General features: G+C 34.3%; 1 protein-coding gene across 2 annotated transcripts in view; it reads left to right on the top strand.

Annotated features, from left to right (window-relative positions):
• IleRS (Isoleucyl-tRNA synthetase) overlaps window positions 1-19385 on the top strand; it is a 430056-nt gene that overhangs the window by 346589 nt on the left and 64082 nt on the right. For both annotated transcript variants that reach the window (XM_090381523.1, XM_090381522.1), the window contains exon 26: window positions 1177-1335. In XM_090381523.1, coding sequence (XP_090237649.1) covers window positions 1177-1335 — 159 coding nt within the window. The remainder of the gene's footprint in view (window positions 1-1176; window positions 1336-19385) is intronic.

The following is a 19385-nucleotide window of genomic DNA, read 5'->3' as shown; positions in this document are numbered from 1 at the left end:
CTAAGCACAAGACATTACTGGTAGTAGGGTTCCCTGTGAGTTATTTTGGGTTTTTCAACCTGCACAACATGCAAATTAGATCCTAAACATACACTTCAACAGACAAATACGCATATGCAAAATTCAAATTATTATTTTAGTGGCACTGGAACTTGTCACTCCCATGCCATTAAAATAATAATTTGACTCAGAATTTGAATTTTGTTAACATTCTATCATCCGAACAGTAACTTCTCAGGGAACATCAGTAGATGGATCCAGTGACAACTCCACATCCAGAAACAAAATGATGGTTCTGGAGTCTTTTTCTTCCCTGAATCACCTAACCATACCTATACATGGTCTTGATTAAGGCTGGAAAAGCAGCAGACTTCTCCATATTCTTCATTTTACTTGTTTTTTTATTTTCTTGCAACATGTTTTATTTATTTGTTTTGTATATATTGACTTTTTTGTATATATTGATATGTTCCATAATTTCTGAAACATATGCCATGTAAGTTAATTTATTAAATTCAAATTAATATGAAACAACAAGTGCAGTGTTATTTGAAATGAATTGTGGTTTGTTTGGCACAGTGGTGAGGTGAAAATCAATTTTAAAAATTAAATGATAGATGTAAGGCAGTGGATTCTCGAACTCTTTTACTCGTGTCCCCACTAAAAAAAGAATGAGTCATCTCATGGTTATTCATTCATCGCTCATTACTTAGCCAGTTTTAGAACTAATTGGATTAAAATTTTTAATATCTTGTGCCCATTTGTCATGTCCATTCCCAAGGGAGAATACACCACAATATAAGAATTAGTGAACATATTGTTGAAAACAGTTGTAACAGTTTGAAATTAGAGATATAAAATAGAAAAATTTATTTTTATAGATTCTTTCTCTTGTAAAAGTAAATTCTTCATCGTCTATCTCTTAGATGCATATAAGGAAGATTATCTTGTGTGCATTATTTATTAACAGTAGATAATCCACAAGTGTTTTTCTTGACGAAGGATAAGTTGTTAATTATGCAGTGCAGTGTCAAATTCAGTTTATTCTAAAGTATTTTTGTTTAAGAATACCTTTGGAAGTTTTTATATTTAGATCGTTGTTAATATCAAAATACTGAAATTCTAAGTGCAGAGATAGAATTACATAATTTTGTATTCTTTGTTTATCTTATATAGGAATTAAGTGATAATGAAATGCAGAAACTTTTAGAAACAGGAAGTCTTCAAGTTGCTGGATATACTCTAGAAGAAGGAGATATTAAGATTTCCTATACTTTTACAGGCAACAGAGCTGAAGAACTGTCAAATAAATATGAGGCCAATGGAAATGATGATGTACGTTATAATTCTTTTATAATAGTATTTAAGATTTATGTGTAATAAGTTTAATATTAAGTGAGATTGTTTTGTGAAGCACTGGAAACTATGCTTATCCTCATCTTACTCAATGCCAACTAATGTCTGATTTTTGGGAGGGATGAATTTTGAAATGGAGAATAAAATTCCATTTTAATCAGCAATCATCATATAAAATTTCTATGAAAATTGGCCTAAATTTTGAACTTCACTTCCTTGTAATTAAATTTTTAAGTACTATATTTTTTGGACCATAAAGTTTTGGCAGCTAGCTTTTATTATCAGTATTAGTAAGGCCAAGTGATGCAAGGAAGCAAAGTTTTTTTGCATCAGCCAAAAATAAATATATAACATTAAAATAAAACAGAATATTCATACTAATCCCATTCCCACAAGGTAAACATCCAATTCTGCTTTAAACTTAGACTCACTGCCTCCATGTTGGAGGCAATTTATTCCAATATTCAACAGCCTGCTGTCAATTGGCAAGATTTTATATTTGTATCCCATGGCTCTTTTCTCATGTATGAGGGAGAACAGACTGTCCTCTTCATTTTTCTCAATCCCTTTGGTGCCTTATGCACCACAATTTGACCCCCCCTTAGATGTCTAGTTGTCAGACTTTGTAGTCCATACCTTCTAAGATGTTCTTCATATGTGCCTTGCCACATGTTCAACTGTTTAATGGAGTTCAGTACACAATAGTATTCTTGAACTGTGGTCATAGTAATTCACCAGAATTTTCCCAAGCTATATGACCTGCGATCACATGGCTTTTCAACATGTTCAGTTGCTTCACACCTCGTTTCCCATACACACAACCCTGCTAGATTTAATTGGGAAAATTGAAGCTGTGTCAGACATTGAAACAATGCCATAACTATAGTGATACCAGTTACACTTCATCATATTCATGGGACAAGATAAAATATTACTTGTTCCGACAGAGCCCAAGTAAAAGTTTATCAGTATTTGGAAAATAATTTTTTTGAATTTACTTACAAAGTTATTGAAAACTACATGTTTCTTTATTGCATAATAAAGAAAGTTTATTATGCAATAAAGTTTCTTTAGAGGGTTTTTCATAATTTGACTCAGTGAAAGATTATCTGACTGGTTTTGATATTTTTACAGTCTTGCACTGTTTGCATATTAAATTTATTGCATAATAAATATATATTAAAATTTATTAAAGGTATTCAGCCAGCTGTTACAACTAGCTTAATACTTCCATTGATGTTCTCTCAATACCATGCAGACCCAGGTTTGAATCTTATCCTGACAGGAACTTTTATAGGTCTTTTCTTCATACTATAACCAAGTTAACCAGTCTCAGGCAAGGGCTACAATTTGTCTCATCTCACAGAAACTTACTTGTTTCATTTCTTATTGCAACCAGCCTGACCATATAGTATACACAGTATACCATTTAATTTATCTAGTTGCCTTACGCTTATTCCAAACTCAATTTAGTTGCTAAATTGATTATAGTTTACAGTAGTAAAGAAATTATATAAATCAGATCAAAGCCTTGTAATATATGAAATTGGAGTATTAATTAAAAGAAATATTCTACAAAAATTGCCTGCAAGCAGTTAGAGACAATTTTTAGGAACAAATTCAGCTGGTATAAAGCTGGTATAAATCTTTGAAAAATGGATAACTGCTATAAAATGAAATAAAAACAAATAAAATTTAATTTAATTAAATTAATAAAAATTTATATTTTTATTAACCTCTCCCATCTGACTCTTAGAAAAGCTATACTGTTCAATTCAGATGGGGAGGGGGAAATAATTATTTTTAAAGAAATTAAAGATCAAAACATATTGTAATCTTAAAAATATATAATAATAATCTGAAAAAAATAGTATGGGAAGTCCTCATTTTGTTAATTGCCACTTGTCTATCATGTGCACACTATGGTCCGCAATAGCTCATATCACATCATATTGTTGTTAAATCAGTTTGCTTTATGTATTGAGAATTTCTCAAAATTTCTTATGAGCTTCATTGGAACTTTTGTTACTCTCAGTTAGAGTTCAAGAAATGGATAGTTGCTTTCCATTTTAAGAGATACAATAGAATCTCATTAATATAAAGTTCAAGGGACCTGAATTTTTGGGTCTTGTAATAAAAGGTTTGTAATAATTGAGGTCTTCCAAAATTTTAAAACTTGACTATTTTCAATGACTATTAATATTTACTTCGGCTTTTTCTAACAATAATAAGAAATATTTTCTTTAGATTTTCTCTTATTTAGAAGAGAAGCAGCTATGTTAAAAGAAACATGAAACCAATTAACTCTTTTAATAAAAATTACATAATTTGTTTAGGGCAATAGCCTCAGGTTATGAAGAAGTTAACTAACATATAGTTAACTTCTTCATAACCTGATGTTTGTGCTATAGCATCATGTTTATACGTAGCCAACTACTAAGTAGTTACAAAACTGGCATCATTTAAGTATACAGTCGGTCCTCGTATAACACGTGTTTGCATTACACGAATTCGATCATACACGATTTATAAATAGGGGAACGTTATCTTATATAACACGAACCGAATTCGCTTATACACGATTCGCCTTTGTGTTTACAAGAAATGGCAGTCGAACGCGGAATCACCCCAACTGAACGCAACACGATAGGAATGAAGAAGATTTTGAAAATGTATTTATGTTTTTTTATATCAGTAAAGGGGAAACACATTTCACCATAATAACGTAAAAACCAACACAATTCCAGTTATCGATATAATAGCAAATGCAATTAGATGGAGTTTACTACCAGTTTATAACAGATTTCACTAGCAGAAACGCAACTGTAAATTGTTTTTATTGTTTTATGGTAGTAACTCCCAGAAATGTGCTTTAGTAAAATGTGAGGTGTTAATAGTGTATCTCGGCCTTTACGGTGTTGTTTATTCAGTTGCTACACGCGCGCAGCTTTGTTTATGTGTATCAAGCGTGCCTCCTCGTTGTGTAATTGTGCTTTATTCCCTAAAAATGAGTAAAATACTTAAAGGTGTGAAAAGGAAACGTCCTGGTGAAGACACTGCAGATTCAGAGAGAAAAATAAAAGCAATATCGATAAACAGAGGTGGACTGGATCAAAAAATCTTAACAGGGAAAATTTATAGTGGCCTCATACTACGGTTTATGGCCAAAATCACACCGGCCCCCAGCCCACCGTGGTTTCCCCCGTAAGGCTTCTGTCCGCCTCTGTCGATAGAGAAAAAATATGAAATTGTGAAACGCTTTGAGCGAAATGAAAGGCCATGTGATATTGCACGTGCTATAGACCTAAATCAGGCAACGCCGAGAATTAGAAAGAATGCAGAGAAAATAAAAACAACTCAGTGTAATTAAAATCCATTAGATTAAGACACAAAGAATTGGAAGAGATGGAACGGCTGTCATCTGTTTGGATAGAAAATCAAACAAAAAGCAAGTTTGCTTACGATAGAAGCAAAAGCATTAGCAATATTTTATTACGACTTACGTATTATAATTTATACAGTACTTACGTATTATAAAATACGTAAGTACTGTATAAATTATAATACGTAATTATAATACGTATAATAATATACGTATTATAATACGTATAATAAATTATAATACGTAATAAGTATTATAAAATACGTAAGTATTTTATTACGACTATTTTATTTAATATAATAATTTTTTTACGAATAAAATACGTATTTTATTCGTAAAAAATACTTTTTTAGTATTAAAAAATACTTTATTATAATATAATATTTTTATTACGTATTTTAATCGTTATAAAATACGTAAGTATTTTATAACGATTAAAATTGCCCGATTATTTATTGTGTTTGGTAATGTTTTGGTTCCAAATGTGTGTTCAATCTTGGGTGGTCGGCACCTAACCCCACTTTTCCCATAGGGCCCGTTGTTTATATTGCACGATTTTGCATTGCACGAGGATTTCTAGGAACGCAACTATCGTGCTATACGAGGACAGACTGTATCTCATATTGCGAATGTCTTCACAACGAGTTGCTTGAATAAGTAACGCTTCTCTAATAGAGAAGACTACTGTTACTAATTCCCGGCGGATACCACCACCCAGAAGCTCTGAAATGGTGCCATCTGGGTGGTGATATCCACCGAGAATAAGTAACAGTAGTCTCCTCTATTAGAGAAGCATTACTTATTCAAGGTAGTGTAATATGGCAACCCGTTGTGAAGGCATTCACAATATGAGATGCCAATGATGTTAAATGATGCCAATTTTGTAACTACTTAGTAGTTTGCTGTGTATAAACATGATGTTATAGCACAAACCTGTACATTAGTTCTTTTAATAAATTAATTTAACAAAAGAATCCAATTTCATTTGCATAGTTTGACTTATATACATTCTTAAGTACAGCACAGACATTTTAACTTTCATTTTCATCACTGATAACAGAAACTTTTTTTTTTTTCCAGTGGTCATCAGCACTTCTGGTGTTGTCATTGCTGTAGTAGTGACATCATTAGCTGCCGTAACTCCCTAAATTCTCCAACAAGATACATATGCTCCTTCAAAGTCCATTTCCGTTCACATCTTATCCTATCGAATTCATTTGTTATGTTTTTCAATGATATTCTCACCAAAGTGAAGCCATTGATTACAAAGTGAGAATATCACTGATCAATGATATTCTCACTTTGTGAAGTCATTGATTATTGCACTTCATGGAACACCATTCCAATTTGGCTGAAAATTATTTCCTCCTGTGTTGAAGATCAAGTACCTTATCAGGAAAGTTTTATATTCTTCAGCTTAAGTGTCTCAGCAGAATATGCTGTACATTGTTCTACGATACTCAAAGTGTTCTTTTTTTTTCTGAAGCTATTCTTATCCACTCTCAATAATCAAAACTTCGACTGCAAGCCAAGCAATTTCTATCGGCCTCATAACTGTGTGGAAGGAACTTGGTTTACTACTTTAAAATATGTTGGCTTGGAAAATTTTCTGATCACAAGTGGGTGCAGTTTTGTACTACTATCTGTATTGCAGTGTAACAGAATATTACTGCTTCCTACACTTAATTTTTTTATCATGGCAAGACTCTTTGAACAGCACATTTTTTCTTTGTTTATTTATTTTTTATTTTTTTTTATTTTTTTTTTACTTTGGGAGGGGTATAAGCTTTGTATTGATCACACAAAAGAACAATTTATTTGTCATGAGTGAAAAAACAGATTTTGTATTATATATTAGCCAAATTTTGTAATAAACAAATATAATATATATGCTTTGTACAAACAAGAACTTTGCATAATCTGAGTTTGTATTAATGAGATTCTATTTACTTACTATTATTAGTATCTACCTGCATATTGTTTAATTCTGGACAAGTTTATCAAACTCAACAAGGAACTAAGTGATTTTGTAATAACTGAGAGCAAAGTGGAGGAGAAATCGTTGCAGTTAAACATAAGGAAGGCACCTGGGGTGGACAGGACCTATCCAGTTATATTAAAGGAGGCAGCTAAAAGAAGTAAGCAAACCCTTAGCCATAAGGGTTTGCTTACTTCCTTGGACTCAGGGGAGGTCCCCATGGACTGAAGATGTGTAAATGTATCACACAAAGGGGTTCAAAAGGTGACACAAGTAACTATAGACCTGTTAGTTTAACTTGTGTTTCAGGGGAAATAATGGAATCACTGGTTAAAGAAGTATTGTAGGATCATCTAGACAAGACTGCAGTAATGGTTAAGACACAGCATGGGTTTGTTAAAGGGAGGTCTTGTCTGACCAATTTGATTGGATACTATGATGTGGTCACAAATGAACTGAATGTCAAAAATAATTTTGATATCATATACTTGGATTTCAGGAAAGCTTTTGATAGTGTTGCACATGGAAGACTGCTGTAAAAATTGGAGAGGTATGGCGTTAAGGGTAAGTTGCTACAATGGATAAAGGGATGGTTGAGTGGGAGAATACAGAGAGTGGTAATTAACGGACACTGCTCTTCGTGGTCAAATATTATTAGTGGGGTTCCCCAGCGTTCGGTGTTGGGCCCATTGTTGTTTTGTGTATTCATCAATGATATTGATGAAGGTATATCAGGATTAATGTCCAAGTTTGCAGATGATACAAAGGTTGGCAGAGTTGTTAACAACAGTAAAGACAGTATGCTACTCCAACTGGATCTAGATAAGTTGGGCAAATAGGCTGAAAAGTGGCAACTGAAGTTTAACATTGGCAAATGCAAAGTACCGCATATGGGTAGCAATAACCGAAGAGAAACGTACCAACTGTGTGGTAGTACATTCAGGGAAGTGGAAAGTGAAAAAGACCTGCAGGTAATTGTGCAGTCAAATATGAAGTTTGCTGAGCAGTGCAGATGGGCTGCTAGGGCAGGTCATGGAGCCTTGTCAATGGTATAAAGGAATTTTGCTAGCAGGGACAGGGAGGTGATTATCCTGTTGTGAAAGGCAATGGTCAGGCCATACCTAGAGTACTGTGTACAGGTCTGAAGGCCTCATTTTAGGAAGGATCTAGAGTTGCTAGAATGAGTACAAAGAAGGGCAACAAGATTGGTGAGAGGAACAAAGGAGTGCTCTTACCAAGAAAGGCTTAAGTTCTACAAATTGCAGCACCTGGAAAGTAGGCACCTGCGAGGTGATCTGATTGAGGTGTATAAAGCTTTGAATGGGTTGAGCAAGCTGAGTGCTGATGGAATTCTTCCTCTTGCTCAGTTTAAAAACCTGAAGGGGCACAGATTCAAATTGAGGAAAGACAGTTGTAGAATAGATATATGGAAATTTGCCTTTAGCCAGCTGATAGTTAATTGGTGGAACAGACTTCCATCTTTTGTTGTGGAAGTTGATAGCCAGATAAATTAAAGCCAAGCTGGACAGGCATTTGGAACGAATAGGAGGGTTTTTTTTTTTTTTTTTTTTTTGGCTGATGCTACATAAGCTTGCTTTCTTGCATTGTATGCCTCTACTAATGCTAATAGCCTAATTTTGTGGAATATGAAACAATTTTCTGAAGTTAAGATAAATAATGTTTAAGTTGTTTTAATGCATCTAGCTGTTTTGTGATTTTTGTCTTAATTAACTAGATTGATCTGGCAAGATGTCTCCTCCTCAAATCCATTACCTCTTTTGGGCTCACACACACACACAAATACAAATGCGTTTAAGGATTATTTCAGTAATCTATTAATGTAGAAATTATCTTCATATTTGAGTAAAGGCTGCCATCTCTTACCCTTCCAGCTAATATTAGACACAAAACAGATGGCAGCACTAAAATGGCTTTGAAAATCACTGAAAGAAATTACAATTGTTAGCATCAAATTTGGGCTTATGCAAGATGAAATTTTCTGGAATTAAGATCAAGAAGTGGATCAAATTGAGTTAAATGATAATATATAAATAGTTGAAGAAATTAATATATTGGGAAAAGTAACTTTTTTTTAAAATAATTTTTAAAATTATAATTTGATTTGAAAGTAATTTCACTGTAATGTTGAACAGCAATAAAAATAACAATTGAATATTTTAAAACATTTACATACAATTTCCATTTTTATAAAATTGAATTAATTTTTTCACCCCTCCTCCCCAATGCACATGCATTTGGAAAACTCATTCCGGCCAAAATTGTCCTGTGTCATATCTTGATTTGCACCTACACTTTTCTGGATTGGGAAGACGTTAGCATTTCTCCCAGCCAAGAATCTAATAATGGTGATATCATCAATATACCCTATAAGTTGATCTACAGCAGTCTTATTCCTTATTCCTTTTTCATGTGATTCGAGCAATCTTTTTTGACTGTAAATATCATTACAAAGCACCTATTCAACTTTCAGTTCTTTTGCTGCTTTTGAACTTTCTATAATTTGTCATTTCAATTAAGGAACCTATCTGGTTTGCTCTGTTCTTTTTTCTATTCCTGTACAAGTAGGACTCTTTATCCCTATTATTAGTCCTCTCTGATAGTGATTTCTTTTACTCATCTTTCTGCTGTCTTGCCCCATCAGTTTTTTTATACAATTATAATACTCATATCAGCATCTCATAATAGTCTATAACCATTCCATGGTTTCTTCCTTTGCTCAATTAAACCCTTAACTTCTTTGTCATCCATTTTATCATTTTTTAGGGAACTTTACCAGTGGAATGAATGCATCTGTGGTTTCCAAGATAAATCCTTTGAATACTTCACATAATGAACTTGTATCCAGCAGTATATAGTTTTCTCCACTTGAAGAAATTGAGCCCCTTACTGTTTTCTCTGTCTGCAGAAATTTCTTTGGATACCACCCATTTTATGGCATTGTGATTCACTACTTTGCTATTGCTTTTCTGTTCTGTCGAGCTTTTGATGCAGCTTGGATCCTTAGCAAGCACTGGTCAGAGATTATTATTAGCCATATGGTGCAAGGAGGCTTATGCTGCAACCGCTAGCCAAAAAAAAAAAAATTCTGAGTTATCCTGAGAGAGAGAGAGAAAAAGAGTGAGAAGTAGAAGGGAATCATCAAGAAAGAAGAATGATAATATCCAGCTCAGGGTGTGCCAAGCCCATACTCACCAGATGTGAGCCCCTGGGGTTAAATATATGAGATCCTCTGTTACTTTGAAAATGAAAAAATAGTGATACAGATGGTTCAAGAAACAGTTTCTTCTTGGCATGTAGTCATTACACAATTCCAGTCTATAAGTGGTAGAGTGAGGTCACTCATAATGAGACATTCATACATGTTGGCCATTCAAGTTGCCCAAAGTGATTTTTGCCATACTTTCCCAAGTTTGTTTGTCCTGTACATATCCCCTTATCATCTTCTTTCCATTACCTCCACATACCCATTTTCCATCTGATGGTGATGATTGCAGTAATGGGAAAATGATAGTGGAAGTATGTCAAACCACCTCCTCACTGTGCGGCAGTTGACATCACAATACAATACGGTCAATGCAAGAACAATACCCCAAATGATGATGTTCCGTACACTCAGATGTATAGGATTCCACATTTAGACACCCTTTCCTCAGTGCTGATCATCATCGCTGGTGAATGCTATGCTGGTTGGACAATGGAGGATGGAAAATAAGCGTGCTGGTCAGATGAGTTGAAATACCTGGTGCAACATGCCAGCAGCTGCCATCATGCATAGTGCACACTATCCAGGCAGGTAGCCTGGATAGTGCTGGCAAGAACTGGGACTCATGGTGTGTGTGAATCAGTGTTTCACTAATTAAGTCGACCAGCAGCTTTTAGGAGACCATGTGCCCCTACCATGTTGAATTTTTTTCCCCCCTAGACAGAAATGAGATCTAAGATACTAAGACTCGCACTAAGCACAAGTGGTTTGAGGAATACACTGAAGACATCATCCATCTTAATTGGCCTCCAGGTTTGCCTGACCTCAATCCAATTGAACACCTATGAGATGTTTGAAATAGGAAGTGAAGCATATGGACACACAGCCGTCATCTGTTCCAACACTGTGGAAAGTTGCAAGCAGCATGGCTGCAGATCCCTATGGATGTCTTCAAATATTTAATGGAGTCGGTGACTAGGCAAATAGCAGCTGTTATCCATGCAGATGGTGGCCCAACACAGTATATATATATACTGAGGTACAGCATCATGTGTTCATTCCATGTGATATATAGCAGATGGACAGATACGTGGGGATGATGTACATGTGTAGTTCACTGCAAAATAAAAGACTTGAGTGACCTTGAATGTGACGTGGTAATTGGTGCCAGATGCATCATATAGGTACAGGGAGTCCCCGGTATCTGAGTATTCATTATCCAAGTCCCCGCAGTTACGAGGATTTGAAAATTAAAGAATTAAAGCTTTTTCCCTTGAAAAAATTGACCAAGCACTTTTTTTTTTCTTTTTTTTTTTTGTGAGAACGATCTTCCTCATGATCGTGCAACAAATGTTAAGCTTGAAGTTAAAGACATAACTAAATGCTCTACAAGATATCTATTCATCCTTCACAACGAGTTGCTCATGTATTGCACTACCTCAAATAAGTAACACTTCACTTGGAGTACCAGGGTACCTGCCCACCCGCCGATGAAAAGCCAGCTAGCTTTGAAATGGTGCTGTCTGGCTGGTGGCACCCACCGAGAATACGTAACAATAGTCTTCTCTATTAGTGAAGCATTACTGATTTGAGGCAAAGCAATACATGGACAACTCATTGTGAAGAATGAGCCCAATATGAGATACAAATGAAATGATGCTTTTCACACTACTGTCATAGTTTTTCTTTAAGAGTTGTCTATGATGTATCTACATTGATATTATATAGATATAGAATCTTAAAATGTTATGCCTAGTTGCATTTAGTTTTATTTAAATAATAAACATTATGAAAATTGGTCCCCGTTTCAAGTGGAATTTTCTGGAACCAATTATCCTTGGATAACGAGGATCCCCTGTATCTCAGAAACTGCAGCCATGCTGGGATTTTCGTGTGTGACTGAGCCTTGGCTCTGTCAGGGTTGGTCCAATAACTAAATAATAGCAATAGTAATTCTGTGGTGAAAACATCTTATTGATGCAAGAGGCCAATGGAGGAGACAAGACTTGTGCAAAGTATCAAAAAAGCTAAAGTCAATCAAATAAACTAGTAGAACAGTAGTGGCCAAAGAGGCATTTCAGAATTCACAACTCATACCATGTCAGACTACATTCCACTCATGTCAGCAAAAAACAAGAAGGATCACAGTTGGGGTAGACTCAGGAACGTCAACACTTGGACACTGCAGGAATATAAAAACATTTAGTTGCCTAACGAATCCTGTTTCATGCTGATGAGAGAACCATACTATAGCAAAAAAAAAAAAAAAAAAAAAAAACGAGTTTATCGTCTCATTATGCTAGGTATATGCAAGCTGGTAGTGACAGTGAATGGTGTAGGGACTGTTTTCATAGTGCGCATTCGCTTCCTTCTTTGATACCAGATCAGCAACATTTAGATGCTACAGGTTGTCTGGAAATTGTTTCTGACCAGGTGCATCCTATCGTTGCAACATTGTATCCATCTACAAATAAGTTATTCCAACAGAATAATTTGCTGTGTTACAAGGACAGAATTGAACCGAACTGGTTCCAAGAGCATGAATGATTTCAGCCTACTGCAGTGGTATATGCATATTCCAGATATCAATCCAGTTGAGCACCACCTGTCCAGATCTCAATCCAGTTTTGAAATAACTGTTGTAAGCAGTTGAGTCAACATGGACCAGCACTGTGAAATTCTTTCAACACCTTATTGGGACCATGCTATAATGAAATCCATGCTTGAGTACTACCTGTATGCAGTACTCAAGATTAGGGCTAACTTTTGCCCTATAAAAGGATATATAGTGTGGTCTCAATGAAGTAGATAGTTCTAATAAAGAGGCCTCTCTCTCTCTCTCTCTCTCTCTCTCTCTCTCTCTCTCTCTCTCTCTCTCTCTCTCTCTCTCTCTCTGTGTGTGTGTAAAAACTATCCAGTACATTGCCATAGTCGAGTGTGAGGGTACAGAAATAAAAAGAAAAGTTATTTTTCTATCTGTTTGGCTAGACGGGACACTGTATAATATTAAGAAGCTGGAGGGTGCAGAAAAAAAAAAAAAAAAAATGCGACTGCGCTGTAATAATAGCTACCCATAAAAACAAATAGAAGGCGGGAAAATCCCCTTTTTACTCAACGGCCTCCACCGGAGTACAACACTATCTAAGTAGTAGTAAGTATTCTATATTACAATATAGAATACTTACTTGTTGGGCTTTGTGTACCCTATCACAGTTTGCTGAAGAGATAAAATAAACTTTTTTTTTTCTTTTATTTAAGAGATAAAATAAACTAGTAATATTAAATAAATAAAAATTAAGTATTAATTAAAAAAATTAAGAAAATTAACCTAAAAATAGAAGAAATTAGGAAAATAAATAATATTTAAAAAAAAAAAAAAATTTAAGAAAGTGAACCTGAAAATATAAACTAAAATAGCAAAACTGGTATAGGTACAGACAGAAATGAGTAAGTATGAGGCATTACATCGAAAACGGCTGTCAATCCACTCAAAGCCCCCAATGAAGTAGGGGATTGACGGCCACATGGTGTAATGCAATACGTTATGTTATTATTAGTAAATTAATAAGAGGAGTTTACCTCAATATAGTACGTGGAACACTTCCGTATGATACCCTCCAGAAATTAAAATGGAAAAAACGAAAAAATTCCTGTGATCACGACAGTCGGTCGAAAAGCATTGTCAGCTTCAGGAAGGAAAATCGTTTTGAATATTTTTGTTAGATCTTTTAATTGCGTTAATTTGAATTTTAATTGTTTTAAATTGATTTTGAATTGTGTTAAATTGATTATTTAATTATTTATATTTTACTTTAATTATTTATATTTTACTTTAATGTACCGGTAAGTTGTCGATTTTTTCGTTTTTTCCGTTTTAATTTCTGGAGGGTATCATACGGAAGTGTTCCATGTACTATATTGAGGTAAACTCCTCTTATTAATTTACTAATATTATTATCAACATAGAACATATTGAGTATTGCAGCTCTGTTTCATACTATCTAGTTATGTTATTATATAAATTTATACAGAAATTAAGATTTAATAATTATCTTGCTACAGATAAAATGTTTTCATTAGTAAAATGTTATGAAAAATCATTATCATTTAGCATTATACTTTTTATCTTAACTCAAAATGTATAGGCCATATGGAATGAAGATAACCAAACTAGGTTAACTTGATTACAAATTTGTATGAACACTAATACTTATATGAAAAACACCAATAATTGGTAACAATCTACAATTAAAAGTGTATATATATATATATATATATATATATATATATATATATATACTTCTTTCTTTCTTCTTATACTATTTAGTAGTGGCAAATGATATGAGAAAGCAAGCTTATACAGCATCAAAAAAAAAAAAAAAGAACAACACTTCCTGTATCACCTACCCACCCTCTCCAATAATGTTTAATTCTTCCTTGAATTATTTAAAGTACCCACTTCCACACACACACACACCCACCAGCTGAAAATTTGTTACAACAATCAACTGCTTGATTACTGAAGAAAAATTTCCACACATCTGTCCGGCCACCATCCTTTCTCAATTTAAATGTATGCTCCTCATGTGCAAAAGGAAGGTGTTTTCATCAGCATTTAGTTCACTCAGTCCATTCAAAACTATAAACACCTCAGTCAGATCATCTCATAGGTGCCTAGTCTTTAGATGCTAAAATTTGCAAACCGAAGCCTTTCTTGGTAAGAGCACACTTTTGTTCTCTCACTAATCTCATTACTAAGCATAAATATATATATAATCGCCTCTGAACAATATAAAATATTCAGTCACAAGTTAATCATGAACAGGCACAAATGGCCCAGGAGGCCCTTGTGCCAAAAAATCCTCAGCACAACAACTAATCTCATTACCCTTCTCTGAACCCATTCCAACAGATCCACATCCTTCCTAAAACGAGGCTTCCAAACCTGTATGTAGTACTCAAGATTAGGGCTAACTTTTTCCCTATAAAAAGATAACACTCCCTTGTCCCTGCTGGCAATATCCCTGCATATCATTGACAAAACCTCATGAACTGTCCTAGAAGCTAGTCTTCACTGCTCAGAGAATGTCATATCTTACTGCATAATTGCCACCCCCAGGTCTTTTTTTTTATTCCCCAATACCCTGACTATGGTGCTACACAGTTGATATGTTATTCTGTAATTATTGCTACCCATATGCAGTACCATGCATTAGCCAAAGTAATTAATTACTTTATTCAGTAGCATATCCTGATTACTACTACCTTGTATCAAAGTGCAAACATTAAGCCTGATGTGCCTTCATCAGTATCATTAATAAATATTGAAAACAACAATGGGCCCAGCACCAAACTTTGGGGAACTCCACTAATAACAGTAGTCCAAAAAGAGCACTTCCTGAGGATAAACAGTCTTCTTCCACTCAACCATCACTTTAGCTATAGCAGTTACTTGCCCTTAATGCCACACTGCTCCAATTTGTACAGTAGCCTTTTATATGGAAAGTGTTAAAAGCTTTTCCGAAATCCAAGTATATGATGTCAGAATTAATTTGTTCATCCATTACTGTGTCGTAGTATCCACTTAGAGTGGTCAGACAAGATTGCCCCTTAACAAATCTCTGCTGTGACCACAGTATTACTGCATGCCTATCAGATGGTCCTGAATTACTTCTTTAACCACTTACACCATTATTATCTCTGGAACAGAAGGCAAGCTAACAGGTCTATAATTCCTCACTTCACCCAGTGATCCCCCTTTGTGTATTGGGGATACATTTGCACATCTCCAGTCCACAGGAATCACCTTTGAATCCGAATGTTCCATAATTATGGCTATAGTTTTGCTTACCTCTTTTGTGGCCTTCCTTAATATAATTGTATAGATCCCATCCACCTCAGGTGCCTGTGTTTTTATGTTTAGCTTCAACAGTCTCTTGGTTATCACAAAACCATTTAGATCCTTGTTAGAATTTGATACACTTCTGGCATCCCAATCCCAAAAAAATTTCTCATGTGTGAATGCAGATGCAAAATATCTGTTCAGTTTGTCAGCAACTGGAGCAAGATTATAAACCATTCATATCTAGCAGACTAATCTGATTCATCCCCTCCTTTGCCAGACTTCTCATAATCTGCCTTAGCTTGCCTAACTTCCTTTGCAACTTGATTGCAGTCTAGTTTATATCTATTATAGGCTTCTCTATCACCTGTTAATTTATGTGCATCCATGTATTTTTCTTCTCTGCCACAAGTCTTATCAGTTCATCTGACATTCATTTAGGTTTGTTTGTTTCAGAATTTATTAGGTGCATCGGCAACTATGGCCATAGTGCGCCAATTCATTTAGGTCTAAGCCTTGAAGAGTATCTCATAATTGGAATGCCAAGTAGCTTCTATTACTTCCCTGATTGCTTCCATTTAGAATTTGCTGTTGGTAACATCATCAATTGGTCCCACTGAATAGAATTTAAAAACTGGCTGAGACCATTCTAGGCAGCTTTACAAAAGCAGAAGACCTTCCCTTTGCATTTGACAGTAGTTATATTTTTAAGTCTCATTAATACACTGTTATCACTTCCATCTGGTGTTTCTTTTACCTTCAAATTTTTAATGCAGGAAGAGTTTGCTGCTGCTAATCAGATTGAAAATATTGCTTTTCTTTTGTTGCCTCTCATATGCTGGTACAGAAAAGTCATCCAAGAAATCTACAAAAGCGTTGATATTGTGCAGCTGACCATCCCACAAGTTCTATTGCTCTTTTATATAATCATGTATAATCATTCATATAGTAAAATATAAATAATTACACATGTTCAAAAACTACGAAGTGTAACACAAAAATATTAAACTTTGTAGAAATTAAATTCATTAAATGAACTTCAATTGCTGTAGTTAGCTTTGTTGGCTGTATTTAATAAAGTTGCTTGTGCAAATTTATAGGCAGATTTTTTTTTTTTTAAATATTTTGTTTTTTATCATTTTCTGTAATAGAATATTATTTTATTAGTACAGGCAAGGGAGAGTGGGAAATTTAATTGCTTAAAACATTTAATTTTATTTCAGAATGATTAATTTCTGATGTTTATATCCTATAATTTTTTATAAAATATATTCTAAGTAAAAAAATGTTCTTGTTTATACTCAGGTCAGTGGAGTTTACAATAAATCAATCAATACAAACGTTAATTGTATTTAGCAGTCCACAGGTTTGAACTCTGGCCCACTCAAAGAGCGTGTGCTACTGCACTCACGCTTCTGACTTATTGGCTACGTCAGGCCTAAAGGTAGTTGACAGTTTACAGGTGCCACTTGACCTTTTGCGGGGGTATTTTTTTTCCTTCCTTGGAAACCTTCATATTTAGATTTTTAAGCACCCTCACACCTCCAAGACCTACTTTTTGCTACCCGACTGCTATACACTGTATATCTCGCTGGAGAGTCTCAGGAGCATGAGGGTAATTTCTTCACTTTCCCCTTAATCAGTTTCCAGGATTCTCTCGACAAATTGTGGGGGAGAAAATTTTAACTAAGCTAGCCAGCCATGTGTTACTCAGAATAACAAGACTCAAAGTGAAAATAAAACACAAAATTTATTATGTACAGGTAGTTCTCAACTTTACGAGTTAATTCATTCCTAGCCGCGCTGCTCATAAAGCGGGAATTTATTTCACATAGACATAAGGTTAAAAATAGGGGTTATGTTCTCAACAATGAAATTAGTTAGCTAATTAGTTTGTTTAAACAATGATTGATTTATCCTAAGAAACTGAAAATGTAGCCTGTAAAATCAAGCAAATTATAATAATAGAGAAATTATTTACAACTTACAAATGTTAAAGAATGTTAATTCTTCATCATCATCGACTAAATGCACACTCGTTGATCACTCATTATTGGCTCGGCTCTCGTTGGTTTGTTGCACAAGGAGTCGTCATCTTCAGAAATGTTTCAAGAGGCATTTGTTTCCAAGATAATCTCTTTTAATCATAAATTTCACAATTGCATGCATAAGTATTTTTTAACGGCACACACAAATTGCAACTAACATGATTCTCATGGAGTAACAAATTTACGAAGCTTAAAAAAAAGAGAAGATTCTGAAAATTTATTTGTTTTTTATACGATTGAAGATTTCATTACGTAAAGGGCAAACATATTTCATCATAATAACGTAAAAAACCACACAATTCCAGCTATCGGTATTTTCTCAGATGCAAGAAGATCGAGTTTACTACCCATTTATAATTGCTTGCACTAACAGAAAAACCCAATAAACCAGAAAGTGCAAATTGTTTTATTATTTTATGGTCCTGAACCTCCAGAAATGTGCTTTAGAAAATATCACAAAGCCGTTTAAAATTGATTCTTATAACAGAACATATGATAATGATGAAAGTGTAGTGCATTTTAATGATTTGAATTGGTAATTAATAATTTACAAACCACGTTCATGACCTTTTATATGGCCTCAAGGTCACACTCGTGACTTTAAAAATGACATTTTAGAGAGATAAATAGCTTAATTATACAGCGAAAATTTCAGCTTCCGAGATCTTGAAACAAATTACCAAAAAACAATGTGTTATTAGGTTCACATTACGATATTTTAACGATACAGTGGTGTCTCTGGAACGGATTGATATCGCAAAGCTGGGTACACTGTATTGTATAGCTATGCACGTGGTTTGAAATGCGGTATTTATGAATGTTTAACATTCATTTTTTGCAATTAATGTTGATACTTGGGGAAAAAAACCTCGTAAAGCGAGAACTGCCTGTACATATATATATACACAACATAATATACAACTGAACCAGATATCATATAATCATGACATACAAAGTTAAATCAGAGATACCTTGCATATATTAGTCTTATTACAGTTTCCCTTCACTAGTTAATCTGATTAGACAATTATATAAAAAACAGCATTCATTCTTATTTCCTAATTAATTCCTAACACTTATACATTCACTTTATCTCTTTTTCTTTACTCCTGGATACAATTTCACATAGTAATACAATTTCACATAGTAATATTCAAAATGCTACAATCATCATTCAACTCTTTATCCTCACTACACTGTTACAATATACTTGTAGACAAATCTTCAGTATCCTAACTTCCCTCCTTGTTACTAATCATTCAAATAAGCTACTTATGCACAAATTTTCATAAATTAAAACACCATATTCAGATTTGTTCATATACCTTATTAACTATCATTTAAAGCATATTCAGAACCTTTCTTTATACACTCTCTCTCTCTCTCTCTCTCTCTCTCTCTCTCTCTCTCTCTCTCTCTCTCTCTCTCTCTCTCTCTCTCTCTCTCTCTCTCTCTCAATGTTCCCCCTATACACACTATTTCTATCACTTTCCCACTAATACCTTTCTTAAGCTAGTAACTATCCTATCCTCCTCTTCTTTAATCTTTTTTATCTT

The sequence above is a fragment of the Mastigoproctus giganteus genome, chromosome 9 (assembly GCF_048544385.1).
Source record: "Mastigoproctus giganteus isolate SK-2022 chromosome 9, ASM4854438v1, whole genome shotgun sequence".
In the NCBI taxonomy this organism is placed as follows: domain Eukaryota; kingdom Metazoa; phylum Arthropoda; class Arachnida; order Uropygi; family Thelyphonidae; genus Mastigoproctus; species Mastigoproctus giganteus.
The sequence above is the reverse complement of the archived record's forward strand: the minus strand, read 5'-3'. Positions and strand labels throughout refer to the sequence as shown.